The following is a 15647-nucleotide window of genomic DNA, read 5'->3' as shown; positions in this document are numbered from 1 at the left end:
AACTGCGCACCCACGACCGCTCCTCCGGGCCATACCCCTTCCAGTGCACCAAAAATGACAGCCGACCCCGAACCACCTTGGAGTCAAGAATCCTTTCAACAACAAACTCCCTCTGGCCACGTATCAGAAGAGGGGAAGGTCTTCCACTGGAAGAAGGATTACTAATCGCCCGTTTTAAAAGGGAACAATGAAATGTTTTATTGATACCCAAAGAACGGGGCAGATCTAACTGAAATGCCACCGGATTGATAACCCTGGTGATCTTATAAGGGCCGATGAACCGGGGGCCTAACTTATGAGATGGCTGTCTCAACTTCAAATTCTTGGTAGACAACCAGACGAAGTCTCCTAATTTGAAGCTGCAGGGTCTTTTCCGCTTATCAAAAACCCTTTTGGTCACTAATGACACAGACACAAGGGCTTTCTTCACTTTCCGCCAAATACCTCTAAGGACCGAAACCACAGAGGAACCACCAGGCGTGGAGTCCAGGGGGTCAAAAGAATTGGCCTTAGGATGATGCCCATACACACAAAGGAAGGGAGAGATCCCTGTAGCAGAGTGAGCAGCATTGTTATAGGCAAACTCCGCCATGGACAGATGAGCAACCCAGTCAGTCTGACACTTGGAGACATAACACCTGAGGAACTGCTCCAAGGACTGGTTCACCCTTTCAGTCTGCCCATTAGACTGCGGATGGTAGCCCGACGACAAGCTGACAGAAATCTGGAGATCGGAACAAAATGCCCTCCAGAATTTGGCCACAAACTGGGATCCGCGGTCAGAGACCACATCAAGTGGCAACCCGTGGAGACGCACAACATGCAGCATAAATAATTCAGACAGGCGTCTGGCCGATGGCAGCCCAACCAGTGGAACGAAGTGCGCCATCTTCGAAAACCTGTCAACGACAACCCAGATGGCTGTCATCCCCGAGGATTTGGGCAAGTCCACCACAAAATCCATTGAAATGTGGGTCCATGGCTTAGATGGGATAGAGAGTGGATGTAGTGGGCCAACAGGAACCCCTCTAGGAGTCTTATTTCGGGCACAGATGTCACATGCCCGAACCCACTGATCCACATCCTTAGCCACCGAGGGCCACCACACCGCCCTAGATAGCAACTCCCGAGTTCTGGCAATACCCGGGTGACCTGCAGACTTCTTGGCATGGAATTCCAGGAACACTCGCTGTCTTAACCTAGGAGGCACAAACAAAAGACCTACCGGAAGGTCTGGAGGAGCCTGCTCCTGTGCTCTAAGGACTAATGATAAGAGGTCCTGGGTAATGCCCACTTTAATACATGATGGGGAAACAATGGGCAACGGCTCCTCGGTGGTCTCCTGGATTGGAGCAAAACTCAGCGAGAGCGCATCAGCCTTGATGTTTTTTGACCCAGGGCGATATGTTATCAAAAAATTAAAGCGAGCAAAAAACAAAGCCCATCGTGCCTGCCTGGCATTGAGACGCTTCGCTGACTCTAAATATGCCAGATTCTTATGGTCAGTGAGAATTGAGACCACAAACTTAGCCCCCTCAAGCCAGTGTCTCCACTCCTCGAGTGCATCCTTAATAGCCAACAATTCCCGGTTACCCACGTCATAATTCATCTCGGCAGGCGAAAATTTACGGGAAAAGTAAGCACAGGGATGAAGGCGATTATCTGACACTCCCATCTGAGAAAGCACTGCCCCAATACCCATCTCAGAGGCATCCACCTCCACCACAAAAGGACGCTCTGGATCTGGGTGTCGCAGCACCTTGGCCGAAACAAATGCCCTTTTGAGACGGGCAAAAGCCGCTTTAGCCTCACAAGACCAGTGAGCAACATCCGCCCCTTTCTTAGTGAGTGCCACCAAGGGCGCCACTATAGACGAAAATCCAGCGATAAATCGTCTATAAAAATTCGCAAAGCCCAGGAAACGCTGAAGCGCCTTCAAACTAGTGGGCTGCACCCAATCCAGGACTGCCTGTACCTTGGAACCCTCCATTTGGAAAACTTCTGGGGAGATAATATATCCTAGAAATGCGATTTGCTGAACTTCAAATTCGCACTTCTCCAGCTTCGCCCCAAGCCGGTGGTCTCTGAGTTTCTGGAGGACTAAGCGTACATGCTTCCGATGTTCCTCCAGGGAATGGGAGAAGATTAGGATGTCATCTAAGTATACAACTAAGAATCTATCCAAATATTCCCTGAGCACATCATTCATGAAATCCTGGAAGACTGCCAGGGCATTACAGAGCCCAAAAGGCATCACCAAATATTCATAATGCCCCGAGTGGGTATTAAAGGCAGTCTTCCATTCATCCCCCTCTCTTATTCGGATTAGATTGTACGCACCGCGTAGGTCAATCTTAGAAAAAATGGTGGCAGTACGAAGCTGGTCAAACAAGACCGAAATGAGAGGCAGTGGGTATGAGTTTTTAATCGTGATACGGTTCAATTCCCTGAAGTCGATGCAGGGTCGCAACGAACCGTCCTTTTTACCCACGAAGAAGAACCCCGACCCAACTGGAGACTGTGAAGGTCTGATAAATCCCTTAGCCAAGTTCTCCTGAATGTACTCTGCCATAGCCTGAGTCTCAGGACGTGACAGGGAGTACAACCTGCTCTTGGGAAGCTTAGCATTTGGCAACAAATCAATGGCACAGTCATAGGAGCGATGGGGAGGTAGTACCTCTGCAACTTTTTTGGAGAACACGTCCGCAAAATCTGCATAACACCCTGGCAATCCTGGCAAACTTAGCTGCGAGAACCTGACTGGAAGGCTCAAGCAACTCCTGAAACAATCAGTACTCCAACTAAGAATCTCCCCAGAGACCCAGTCAAATTGAGGATTGTGGGCCCTTAACCAGGGTAACCCCAACACCAATGGGGCAAAAGTACAGACAGTCACATAAAAGGACAATTTTTCAGAGTGTGTGGCTCCAATAAACAAAGAAATCTGGCTAGTGCAAGAGGTAATTTTACCTTGGGATAATGGTTCCCCGTTTAACCCACAAATCTCAATTTCCGATGCCAAGGGTACTAAGGGAACAGAGTGTTTCAGGGCGAATTGGCGGTCCATAAAAACCCCGTCGGCCCCACTGTCCACAAAGGCCTCAGTCTTGACAGTTTGACCGAGGATCTTCAAGGTCACCGGAATGATAAAAGTCTTCTTGGGAAATTCTGACTTCTGGCCTGACAGGATATTTCCCATCACCCTCAGGCCCTGAAGTTTTCCGGCTTTTCTGGGCATGATACTACCACATGACCTTTATTCCCACAGTACAAACACAACCCCTGCTGTCTCCTCCGCATCTTCTCACGCGAGGAGAGGCGGGTAGCCCCAATCTGCATAGGCTCCTCGGAAAATTCCTCAGAGTCTGAGGTTCCCTTGGGAAGGAAGGAAATCTCAGTCTCCCTTTCAAGCCTACGCTCTCTCAGCCGTCTATCCACCCGGATGGATAACTGCATGAGCTGATCCAAGCTATCAGGCAAGGGATGTTGTACCAGTTGGTCCTTTATCTGGTTAGAAAGACCTCTTCGGTACTGGTGTCTCAGGGCTGGGTCATTCCACTGGGTATCATGGGCCAACCTCCGAAACTCCGTACAGTAAACCTCAACTGGCCTTCGCCCTTGCTTAAGGATCGAAATCTGAGCCTCGGCTGAGGCCGTCTTGTCAGGGTCATCATACAACATGCCCAGTGCCGTAAAAAAAGCATCAACACTTTTAAGCGACGGACAGTCAGGCTGCAACCCATATGCCCAGACCTGTGGGTCTCCTTGTAGCAAGGAAATCACTATGCCCACCCGCTGAATCTCCGACCCAGAAGACTGAGGCCTAAGCCGGAAGTATAGCTTGCAGCTCTCCTTGAAACAAAAGAACTGCGAGCGATCTCCAGAAAAACGATCCGGGAGATTTACTTTCGGCTCCTTAACCCCTGCAGGTGCTGCTGCTGCGGGAGCTCCGCCAGCAGCCTGGGAGGTGTGCATTTTAATGGACAAATCATTACATTTTTGAGTCAGGACCTGCACCTGATCAACCACCTGTTGCAACGTATTTTGAGGGGTATGCTCCATATTCCCACAAAATTTCAACAGGAGTATTGGGCTGCTGAATATGTTATGCACACCAGTGCCTGCAGGAAAGTACTGGTGTCAGGACTGTTATGCACTCCAGTGCCTGCAGGAATGTACTGGTGTTTGAACTGTTATGCAAAACAAATGGACTCACAGACAGACTAGGGAATATGACATAACGTACACAGAAGGTGGTAGGGTAACAAAATACACACAACGTGAACAGAGAAGCCCAGAGGCTAAGGAACTGGGTATCTCCCTTGTATTAGAACTGCTCAGATGTGAAAAGCAAGATGTTGTGTTTTAATACATAGAAAACCCGAAATGCTGTTGCTAAGGGCAACAGCAAAACCCTAAAGGGTTACCAACGGGTGTGGCAGTAAACTCCTTGGTCAGAGATGGAATGATAGACACAAGGAGATTCTCCACAATCCTAATTCTCACTTGCAGTGCACAGGTTCGGTTTACTGCCACTAAACTGACCCCTGACACCTAGCACAGTGAGACAGGATTAGACAGGCAAGTCTTAGAATACAGCCGCAAACTTGCTAAGTTCACAGAGTAGTAACAGAACCCCAGCAAGCTAAACGACTGACTCCAGTCTTACTGCTAGGTCTGGATTGGCAGAGTGTAATACCAAATCCCCAGGCCTATTTGCAGTAAGCAACAAACAAATACAAAGCTACACAGTACTGGCTAACTTTCAGAAACTGACTAACCAACAAAGATTCAGCAGCATCTGCTTACCCTGAAAAGAGGCCTTATAAAGCAGGTGCTGTCCACGCCCCACTCAGACCTCACAGACTGTGAGCACAAAAACCAGCACCGGATCCCCTGCCATGCACAGAGCCTATAACCACTGCACAGCAAAAGACCCGAACCGGAGTATCAGCTGCGCTCAGGTTACTCCGCTAGCACTTGTCTCCCGGTTGCCATGACGACGTGGCAGCACAGGGCAGGAGACCCTAACAATCAGCCCATATCTTTCTGTTTTTAGACTTAAATTAATATAATTGGACCAAATTCTTTTTTTCTTTTTTACTATTTATTTATTTATTTATTTTTTGGAGCAGGAACAAATGATTCAGAGAAACATATGTATAGATTAATATATGCAAATGGTAAGATTGTAGGATGGACTAGATGGAGACCAGAAACAAAGAGAGAGAAACAGAGCAACTCTTGGCATACGGTCAAAAAAATACACATAAATGCGCCACATTCTTAAGGGAAAAAAAAGATTTTGGTTAATGCTAACTCAAGCTGATGCCTAGTTGACATTAAAAATTGTGGGAGCCTTGATGACAATTTTGGAGCCGTAATTTTAGTTTTTGAAAACAATAACAGTTTTGTGCCCTAGAGCAAGAAATCCCTAAAGTCCTGATTGTGCTGTTAATACTCTGCAACTTACAGGTATTCCTATGCACTAGCCATTTCCCATGCTGCCCCTATTACTTACTCCAAAAGGTCAGTTTTTTTTATTTGCCATAAATGGGTAGGGTTTATCAGTAATGGGTGTGGACCCAAAAATGTGAGCGCAGCTCAGTGGATTGAGGGGCAGATTCAGAGATGGGCCCAATAGCACAGCACTGCGTCTTCATAGGCAGTGGCTGTGCTAAAATGTGTAAATGCTGCAGGAGGCGTCTTGAGTAGAGAAACACTGACTGTCTGCTTTTGTGGTACATAAACCACTGGCTCTGCATACGCCTCTAAACCAGGCCCTAAGTGCGGGCCAACTGACCTGTACACCCACTGTTATTTTCACTTTATTATTAAATAAAATAAACTGACATACAGCTATGGGAGTACCACCATCCAGACCCTGGAATGGTGCTGTAGAGGGCACTCATATTCTGCTCATAGTGATATGGAAAGAGCAGAGATGAGGTTTCTTCTGACTGTTTGCAACCGGCTACTGCACCCACTTCACATGCACCCTTCAGAATAGGGTTCTGCTCTGCATCGCCAGGCCCCCATAACTTCAGGGCCCCATAGTGGCTGCAAACCTTGCACCCATGGCAGTTCCACCAATTCATGCAGGGCAAGACTGTCACTATAAAGCTTCACTATCATATAAACCGCTCCAACTCACTTTATCTAAGCACCCAGAGCAGCAGGAAGAATTATTTTGTGGGTTTATTTTTAATAGCATGCTTTAAGTAGGTATTGTCTAATAATCCATTTTTTATATCATATCTGTCCATGTATTCCTCCATGTTTGTTTGTTTTTTTTATCTATACTTTTCAAAATCGATTGTATGCAACAGTGAGAGTATATTGTCTTGATATCTTTTATTTTATCATCTCCCAACTGTGAAATACCAGGCCGATTACGGCAGATGAGTCACAGAATTGAGAGCGTCTTCCAAAGTAAACAGTAGATAAAAAGTGACATTGCATCAGGAAATAATGACACAATAATGAAAGATGAATTGAAAGTAAAGGTTGTGTTATTCGCCTGTGTCTTTATATGTGCCGGCACACAAAAGCCACCTTGATGTACACTGTTTGCTTGCTGATTGCAGCCTGGGTTTTGTGAATAGCCTGTATTGCAGAGAGCAAAACCGTTACAGACATGACAACGCAGCTGAAACCTCATCATCTTCTTGTCATCGGGTCCCTCTGTGATATTCTCAGCTCCCCACTGTACTCTGTGTTCCCTGTGTTTATTGCCTCCCATTGTGCTGTACAACAAACTTTTCTTTCCTGAGGAAAAAAAACAAATTGGAATCTACAGGAAAGACGGCGCTGGGTGATCAGCCACAGTTGTCGCAGTAAACACTCAAAGCGTTTATGAAATGTACGTCTCTTGCAGGAGTCTGGAGCAAGCCGTGCCGGTCTACGCGGATGAGGGAAAAGAGAGCCGACTTCGTGACGGGATATTTGGGGGGGCGAGTGGTGGTTGCTGGAGGACTAGGTACGTCTATGTTAATTTTTATGGTTTTTACACATACAGCAATGACAAATAGTAATGTGAGGCAACCGATTAGCTCATTTTGCCTACCACTTGTCTCATAATTGTCCTCCTGCTAGTCAACAGGATATCTCAGCTCACTTGCCTACTGAATCTAATGTGAATAATAAATGGAACCTAACGGTGGAAGCAACCAATGGTAGTGTAAGGTGCAACGGGCAGTTCTCAGGCCTAGTCCCCCACTCAACCTGTGCATACCACCCAATGGGGCAGATGTATTAAGCCTGGAGAAGTGATAAAGCAGTGATAAGTGGCAGGTGATAACCCACCAGCCAATGAGCTCCTAACTGTCAATTTACATATTAGAGCTGATTGGCTGGTGCGTTATCACATTGCCCTTATCACTTCTTTATCCCTTCTCCAGGTTAATACATCTGCTCCAATATGTGGGATGATGTTTGCACATCTCCCAGTTGTCCGGGATTGTAACATAAGCGCTGATCTGGGGACAGAAGGACAGTCCCCTCATATCTGGGCTGTCCTACATAAATAGTGACAATTGGGAGGTATTGTTGAGCTTAATCGTCCTGGAAAACAATATTAATTCTGGAATATTTCCCAAGGACCGTGTGCTGATGTTCTGTTTAAATGTTTACTAGAATGCAAGTCTGGACAAGAAGACTCTGCAGGTGTACCCAGAAGAAAAATGAAAGCAAGTTAATGTACTGTGTACTGTGTTTAGATATTTAATGATTTTGCCGCAATTCAAGATGAATAATCACCGTTAAGGTGAGCTTAAAAAAAAGGGGTGTGAAATTCAATGGAGCGGTGCTCCTTTACTACAGAATTATACCCAATCCTATAGTCCAGTCTAGCAGTGATTGGACGCAGTACCTATTTTTATTGATATAGGGCCCTAATCAGTAAGGATTGCAAATTCTGCTAAGTAGCAGAATTTGCAAACCTTGTGATCGCATGCTGGGGGGCCGCCCATCGCAGCGCTTGATCGCAGCAATTACGGTTGCCTCTGGTCGACGTAGCTTGGCTGCACCTGCAGGAGGCCCACCGCCATCTTTCTGATCGTGGTGGCTGCATGTGATGTCATGCCTACGCCACACCCCCCATTTGGATGATGCCACCGCCGTTTCCCCGCCTCCACCCCCCGCAATGCTCTGTCTCCGCCTAGGAAATGGAGCGTTGCCACTGATTGACAGGCAAAGATGTTCACATTTTCTGTGGAGACCCGCAGAAAATGCGAGCACATGCGCAGGACGGGCCGTGCGCGTGCGCCCGCATCCTCTTAGTAATTTTGGCGGTGGGATTGCTTATTGCGATCCAACCTGAATCGGGCCCTTAATTTATAATGAGAGCAGAGTAAATGCCGCAGGTGGTAGCAACAGGTCCAGACGCGTTTCATTGGCCAACTGCCAACTTCATCAGAAGAAAAATTTTATTATTTTTTTAACATTCCAGTGCACTTTACAAAATGATAGAACTGTAAAGGTCCAGTGAGTTTTAGATCTCCAGCTTGTAGCAGGTACTCATTGGTTCCTAGTGACTCTGTAGGCCAGTGATGAGCATGCGTTGGAGGGAAGTTTCGCTGTGTGGGCTATTGAGGCCGATGAGGGATTAGCAGACACAGTGACAGTGGAGGTGGCAGCATGTGTGTTCTGTTGGCAGTTAGAGTTCTAATCCTTAGATGCAAAAATGTTCCGTTCTGTGGGCGTGTCCTGGAAATGTCAAAGGTATGTCAGTGCAAGCGGCTGTACAGACACACAGAGTCAGGACATTGGAGGCCATTGTCAGATGGAGACACAGCACCTGCCCTAGGGCTGAAAAAATGTAGATGGTGCAGCCGCTGGTGGTGTCTAAGGGCGGATCAATCGGCATAATTCCATTTTATGGATTTTAAACTGGGAATGACTCTGCCTTTCCTAAAGGAATGTATCTCTGGGCCTTATTAAGTGGTGCACGGAACTCATGCGCGGCTGCGATTACTCACTGATTCTCAAGTGCGAGATTATGCAAATGCCAGTGTAAGCATTCCCCTTGTACACTACCGTGCGATGAACTGAGCAAACCCTACGATGTTCACTTAAGCAATGCTCAAGTGCGTTGGTGGAACCGATCTCTCCACCATCGGCACACCTGTGAACGAACACCGACTCTCCGAGTAGCCCATGCCTGGCGTAGAGAAACTGACACACAAGGTCTGAAGCAGAGTTGAAGGCAAGTTGGCCATAGTTATTAAACCCGCATTGCATGCACATAGAACAATGCGGTAAGTCACCCACATGCCGAGGTGCATGCATCTATGTGACCGCACTGGCCCTATCCGTGCGCTTGGCTCTATAGCCATCATCATTGTTAGTGCCACAGGAACCCGTCCTGTCCGTGGTAGAAGAAATCAGTCTGAAAACAGGCGTATGCCAACTCCACACCCTCGCTAAACTTTGCCTGCATATGAACGCCCCATTGCCACCCATTTACACTCCTTCGGCCTCATGTGAAAATGCATCTGAGTTGCTTACAACTCCGCATCTCCCATACTTGCGCATACCGGACTCCGATTCATGCGCATAGCGAAGATGCAGAAGATCCGTTCACAAAACTGACTAAAGCCCCATACACACCAGACGAGAAAGTGAAAGATCTCGCTCAGAAGGGCCGATATGAGTAAGATCTTTCACAATCTCGTCCAGTGTGTACACTCAATGTCATTAACGATGCATGCTCCCGCGCATCGTTAACGACCCCCTCCCTCGTCTGAACATGTACAGGTGAGGAAGGTCCTCGTTAACGACAGCCGTGCTACAGATGCAGTATGGCCGTCATTCCCCGCGATGCCCCCCCCCCACCCCGCCGTTGCTCCCTTCCCCGCCGGCATCGGCAAGTGTGTATGCACTTTCCGATGCCGGCACCCCGTCGGGTCCCCGACGCTGCCAATATCGGCTTCAGCAGGGATCGGCTCGTGTGTACTAGCCATTACATTCAACTCTGCTTCAGCTACAATTGTATAATAATAATAATAATAATAATAGTAGTACAGGTTGAGTATCCTTTATCCAAAATGCTTGGGACCAGAAGTATTTTGGATATCGGATTTTTCTGTATTTTGGAATAATTACATACCATAATGATATATCATGACGATGGGACCTCAGTGTATGTCGGTGTGTATGCAGTAGCGGGCAAGCAGGGTGCCGCACCAGGGCAAGATCCACTGCTTCTGTGTGCCCCCCGCTGCCCCCCTGCTGCCGCTGGCCGCTCCCCCCCCCCCCCCCGCTGCCGCTGGGAAGGGAAACTAGACGCGTACGCGTCTAGTTTCCCTTCGTGGAGAGGTCCTTTACTGTGCGGTGCGCGATGACGTCATCGCGCACCGCACATCAATTCAGTCTGTACAGGGGGCGTAAATGACCACGCCCCCTGTACGAAGCCACGCCCCCTAATGCCGCCCGGGGCGCCAGAAGCCCCGGAACCGGCCCTGTTTGTATGTATAGGTGTCAGCACAGAATGCATTTATGTTTCATATACACCTTATCCACGCAGCCTGAAGGACATTTAATACAATATGTTTAATAACTTTGTGTACATTGAGCCATCAGAAGACAAAGGTTTCACTATCTCACTCGCACTCCAAAAATTCCGTATTTCGGAGTATTCCGTATTTCGGAATATTTGGATATGGGAAACTCAACCTGTAGTAGTAATAATAATAATAATAATAATAATAGTAATAGTTGTAGTAATAACAATAATTCTAATAAAAATAGTAATAATAATAATAGTAGTAGTAGTAGTAGTAGTAGTAATAATAATATTAATCAAAATAGTAGTAATAATAATACTAATAATATTAATAAGAATAGTAGTAGTAGTACTAATAATAGTAGTATTATTAATAATAATAATAATAATAATAACAACTATAATAAAAATAGTAGTAGTAGTAATAATAATAGTAATAATAATAATAATAGTAGTAGTAGTAGTAATAATAATATTAATCAAAATAGTAGTAATAATAATACTAATAATATTAATAAGAATAGTAGTAGTAGTACTAATAATAGTAGTATTATTAATAATAATAATAATAATAATAATAATAATAACAACTATAATAAAAATAGTAGTAGTAGTAATAATAATAATAATAGTAATAATAATAATAATAATAGTAGTAGTAGTAGTAGTAGTAGTAGTAGTAGTAGTAATAATAATAATAATAGTAGTAATAATAATAATAGCTCCTACAGGCCACTCCAGCCTCCAAGAAGTGATTCATTGCTGTCTGGCAGAGAGATAGCATCTACAGTACATTCTAAACGACATAATGAATACTTGTCACAGATAAAAATAACAGCGAATGAGAACCAATTAACAAGATCTTCTCCTAATTTATCCGAAGATCCAAGTTTCCTTTTTTAACTGACGGGCTGCAATTACTGACGTGCATTAACTACAGACCTTTATCTGCATTTAACCTTATTGCACATTGCGTCAGCACTACATGTGTCATTAAATCGGGCACACAGCTGGCCTGTTCCAGTCACCGCAGCAGACACAGTATCTGCGTACCAGACATCACTACTCATATATTGCAATAACTAATTGTACACTTTATCCACTACTGGCTAGTATTTTATTTAATGATTGAATTGAGTCAAGAACATATATTTAATACTTATCCAAAAACGATTTTATTAAAAATATATATTTTTTTTTTACATTTATAAAAGATAGGGTTTATTCAAACATTGGAACATCAGAACATCACCATGAATATTGTGATCATCGTGACTTCACATTTTCACAGCGCCTCCGGGGGTCCAGAGGAAATGTGAGGGCCGCTTTTTAACACTTCCCCAGTGGTTGCTAGCGTCTGCAACCGCGGGGTGGGGAGTGCTGCCGTACTGACCAATCAGCAGTGATCGGCAGCATGGCAGGCACTGGGGGGAGGGAACCAGGAAGCAGCGAGGTCGGGTGGTCCCTCTGAGAGCGGCAACTGTTGGAAGATTTTCTTCCTGCATCCGCACAATGGGCCTGATTCAGAATTGGTTGGAATTGCTATCATTGCTCTTCATTGGAAGCAGCAGTGATCACTGATAGCGTCTATTACAAGCAGACGCCTCCTGCTGCAGTAGTCATCCAGGGACGCAGCACCGGATCTCTCACCCACCATCGGATGGCTTGCGGCACCCATGGTGCCGCACAAGCTGCCTGTCGTGGAGGCCAGGAAATCTCTGTCCTATGACAGAGATCCCTGGCATCTTCCCTCCCCCTAAATGGTGACGACACTTCGAATGTTTTCACAAACGGAAGCCGTCGCCGCCCCGTCCCTGCCCCCCCAGACAGCAGCAGACTGTCAATCACTGGCCGTCTGCTGCTATCCTACTACCTTCAATACCTTGATCCATTCGTACACGCGCAGAACGGGTACTGCATGCGCAAAGTACCGATTACTGCAGTGCAACTTAGATACATGCATGCGTTGGGTATATGGTGCCGGTGGCCGGGACCCGGCGGTTAGCATACTGACGCCGGGATCCTAGCCGCCAGAATGCCGGCAGGGGAGCTCGCTGCGGGCTCAGGTTCTATTCCCACTCTATGGATGTCGTGGACAACCAACAAGGGGAATAGCCCCTATTAGGCGGTATTCTGTGAGTGTTGGGGGATCCCGGTGTCGGTAGTCCAGGCCGCCGGGATATCGGCCGGCGGCAACGTGACCACATCTTGCATTCACAGTAGATAATAATCACTCACCTACATCTGACATTGACATGCGGCTTAGAAACCAGCTCAAGGGGCGTGATGCAGCGTTGAACACGGATACAAATGCGAGGAGCTGCACTGCTCGTCTGGTTCTACAACACAAGTGGCTGCGCCCCAGAAGCTGCAGCATAACTGACATGCGGCAGACTTTTAGGGGTAGAGACGGGGAGCATTCCAGAAAACATGGGTATGTCTGCCTTGTTTTCTGGGTGTGCTGAAGCCAGTGACAGCCCTGGCAGCATACAGTAGGTTTGCCAGACATCCTGAGTAACCTTAGAACGCAGCAGCGGATCAGAGAAGCTTGCAGTCTTTACCCAAGACGCCTCCTGTGGCTTTTGCATATTTTGGATAACCGCTGCATACAAAGATACAGCGTTGTGCCATTAGCGTCTGCCTCCGAATTAGCCCCAAAGTACAGTTTATGGGCATCCAAAAATAGGATTTTAATTACCTACCGGTAAATACTTTTCTCGTAGTCCATAGAGGATACTGGGCTCACATTAGTACCATGGGGTATAGGGGGTCATTCTGAGTTGATCGTAGCTGTGCTAAATTTAGCACAGCTACGATCATGAACTCAGAAATGTGGGGGGACGCCCAGCACAGGGATAGTCCGCCCCGCATATCAGTGCCGCCCCCCCCCCCCCCCCCCCCTGCAAAAGTGCAAAGGCATTGCACAGCTGCGATGCCTTTGCACTTCAAGAGTAGCTCCCGACCAGTGCAGCTTTAGCGTGCTGGCCGGGAGCTACTCGTCGCTCCCCGGCCCGCAGTGGCTGCGTGTGACATCACGCAGCCGCTGCAGACCACTCCCCGCACGGACCAGCCACGCCTGCGTTGGCCGGACCGCGCCCACGAAACGGCGACCAAACGGGCAGAGGCGATTGTAGCGCAGCAATGGGCGGCCATGTGCGACCGCACTGCGGCACTGGCGCATACGCAGTTCTGACCCGATCGCTACGCTGCGAAAAACTGCAGGGTGCGATCGGGTCAGAATGACACCCATAGACGGGTCCTCTAATGCGGACCCAGTATCCTCTAGGACGTAAGAGAAAGTACACATTATGGACAGAAAGAATTCCACTCATTCCCGTATAATGGGCGAGTGCCGCCACCGCAGCAGCACAATACACAGCACAGCGGGAGCATTACAGTGTAATAGCATTTTTCCGCGGGAGGAATATTGTCCGAGTGATACAGTATTATTGCTTCACATTTCCAAATCCCAGCGAGAAACATCTTGTTAGAGGCTGATGAAATCTCCCAGGAGGGAGAGAAACAAAAAGCTTTGAGTTCCGATTGATTAAATCCCATTCTCACGTTAACCTCTAATTCCTAAAAGCAGCTGCTGGATTTATTAAGGCAATGCCCAAATGTTTCTCTGGGGCCCTTGCTCCAGGGCACTCTCACCATGGTAATGTGAGGACAAAATGAATATGCAAATAGAATCAGCGTCTGTTTTCCTAATTTCTGCAGCAGTCGGCAGATTTCGCTACAGAAGGGGAACGCACTACACTGGAGTGTCGGCGCCTCTCGCACACGTTTCCCAGTCACTGGTTTCTGTGTCTAGCTGATTTTGAAATGTATATATGTACAGATGGAGACACGCTTATCTTGGCTTCTCTGCTGCGGCTAGGTGCACCAAGGTTTATTAGCATAAGTATTTCATCTATTGTTCCCAGCTGCAATACAATACAGAGAGAACAATACAGCAGGGGATTATGGGGGTCATTCAGACCCGATCGCACGCTGCATTTTTTTTGCAGCCGTGCGATCAGGTCTGTACTGCGCATGCTCACGGGTCGCAATGTGCAGGCGCGTCGCTAGCCGGCGACGGGGATCGCCGGGCAGCGCCGAAGCTAACGAAGAAAGCGATCGCACAGGCGATGGCAAGAAGATTGACAGGCGGAAGGCGTTCCTGAGCGGCAACTCACCGTATTCTGGGAGTGTCCGGAGAAACGCAGGCGTGCCCAGCCGTTCCGGAGGAGGGTTCCTGACGTCACAGCCGGGCCGGATCGTCGCAGCATCTGAGTAACTCCTGGGCTGTGCAGATACTGCACAAACTTTTGTTTGTGCATCTCATTTTACAGCCCATCGCACCCCTGCACAGCGATTACCCCCTCCCTCGTAGGCGGCGATTACCTGGTCGCAGCAGTGCAAATAATAGCCTGCCGTGTGCGACCAGGTCTGAATTAGGCCCTAAGTCATTACAGCAAGGGATTAAGTCCGACTGCTCTGGCTCAATTACTCCTATTAAAGGGATAGATGAGCATGGCTCCATCTGTAGGAAAATGAGATTTTCAAACACAGAGCAGGAGTCCATGCAGCTTATTTATGGGTAGGATAGCTGGCCACAGAGGATTGGCGGGGGGGATCAATAATGCTGCCCACAACCAATTGGGCACTAGGGGAGGCAATTACGAGACCGCCTGTCGGGATCCCGGCGGTCACAATGCCGGCCCCAGAATCCCGACAGCCAGTGAAATGCCGCTGCCGGAATTCTGGCGCCACAGGCATTTCTCCCTCTGTGGGTGTCCACGACACCCATAGAGGAAGAATATAACCTGTGGCAAGTGCAGCGTGCCACCGTGCCCGCAAGGGGCTTTCTAGTGCTCGCCCCGCTGCCGGCATACCGGTGGCTGGGATCCTACTGTTAGGATCATGACAGCCGGGATCCCGGCCGCCTGTAAAACGTAGGTATTCCGTCGCTAGATCTATTAGCATAGTTTTGGGGAAGCCCCAGTGATTTGTTTCCTTGTCCCTGGTAGGTCCATTTATGAAGGGGGCTGGTGGATACAATGAAACCCAAATGGGGTCCTTTACATCCAAACATGTTCAGAATAATGGGTACATTACAGTGTGGGCCTCGCCTTGAGTCCTTGGTGAATCGGTGTAGGCA

General features: G+C 47.6%; 1 protein-coding gene across 2 annotated transcripts in view; it reads left to right on the top strand.

Moving 5' to 3' along the window:
- Positions 1-15647, top strand: part of KLHDC8B (kelch domain containing 8B) — a 339381-nt gene that overhangs the window by 295111 nt on the left and 28623 nt on the right. For both annotated transcript variants that reach the window (XM_063941084.1, XM_063941083.1), the window contains one exon: positions 6878-6979. In XM_063941084.1, the coding sequence (XP_063797154.1) occupies positions 6878-6979 (102 nt within the window). The remainder of the gene's footprint in view (positions 1-6877; positions 6980-15647) is intronic.

Source organism: Pseudophryne corroboree, chromosome 9, assembly GCF_028390025.1.
Source record: "Pseudophryne corroboree isolate aPseCor3 chromosome 9, aPseCor3.hap2, whole genome shotgun sequence".
Classification (NCBI taxonomy): domain Eukaryota; kingdom Metazoa; phylum Chordata; class Amphibia; order Anura; family Myobatrachidae; genus Pseudophryne; species Pseudophryne corroboree.
This window is presented reverse-complemented; position numbering and strand designations above follow the sequence as displayed.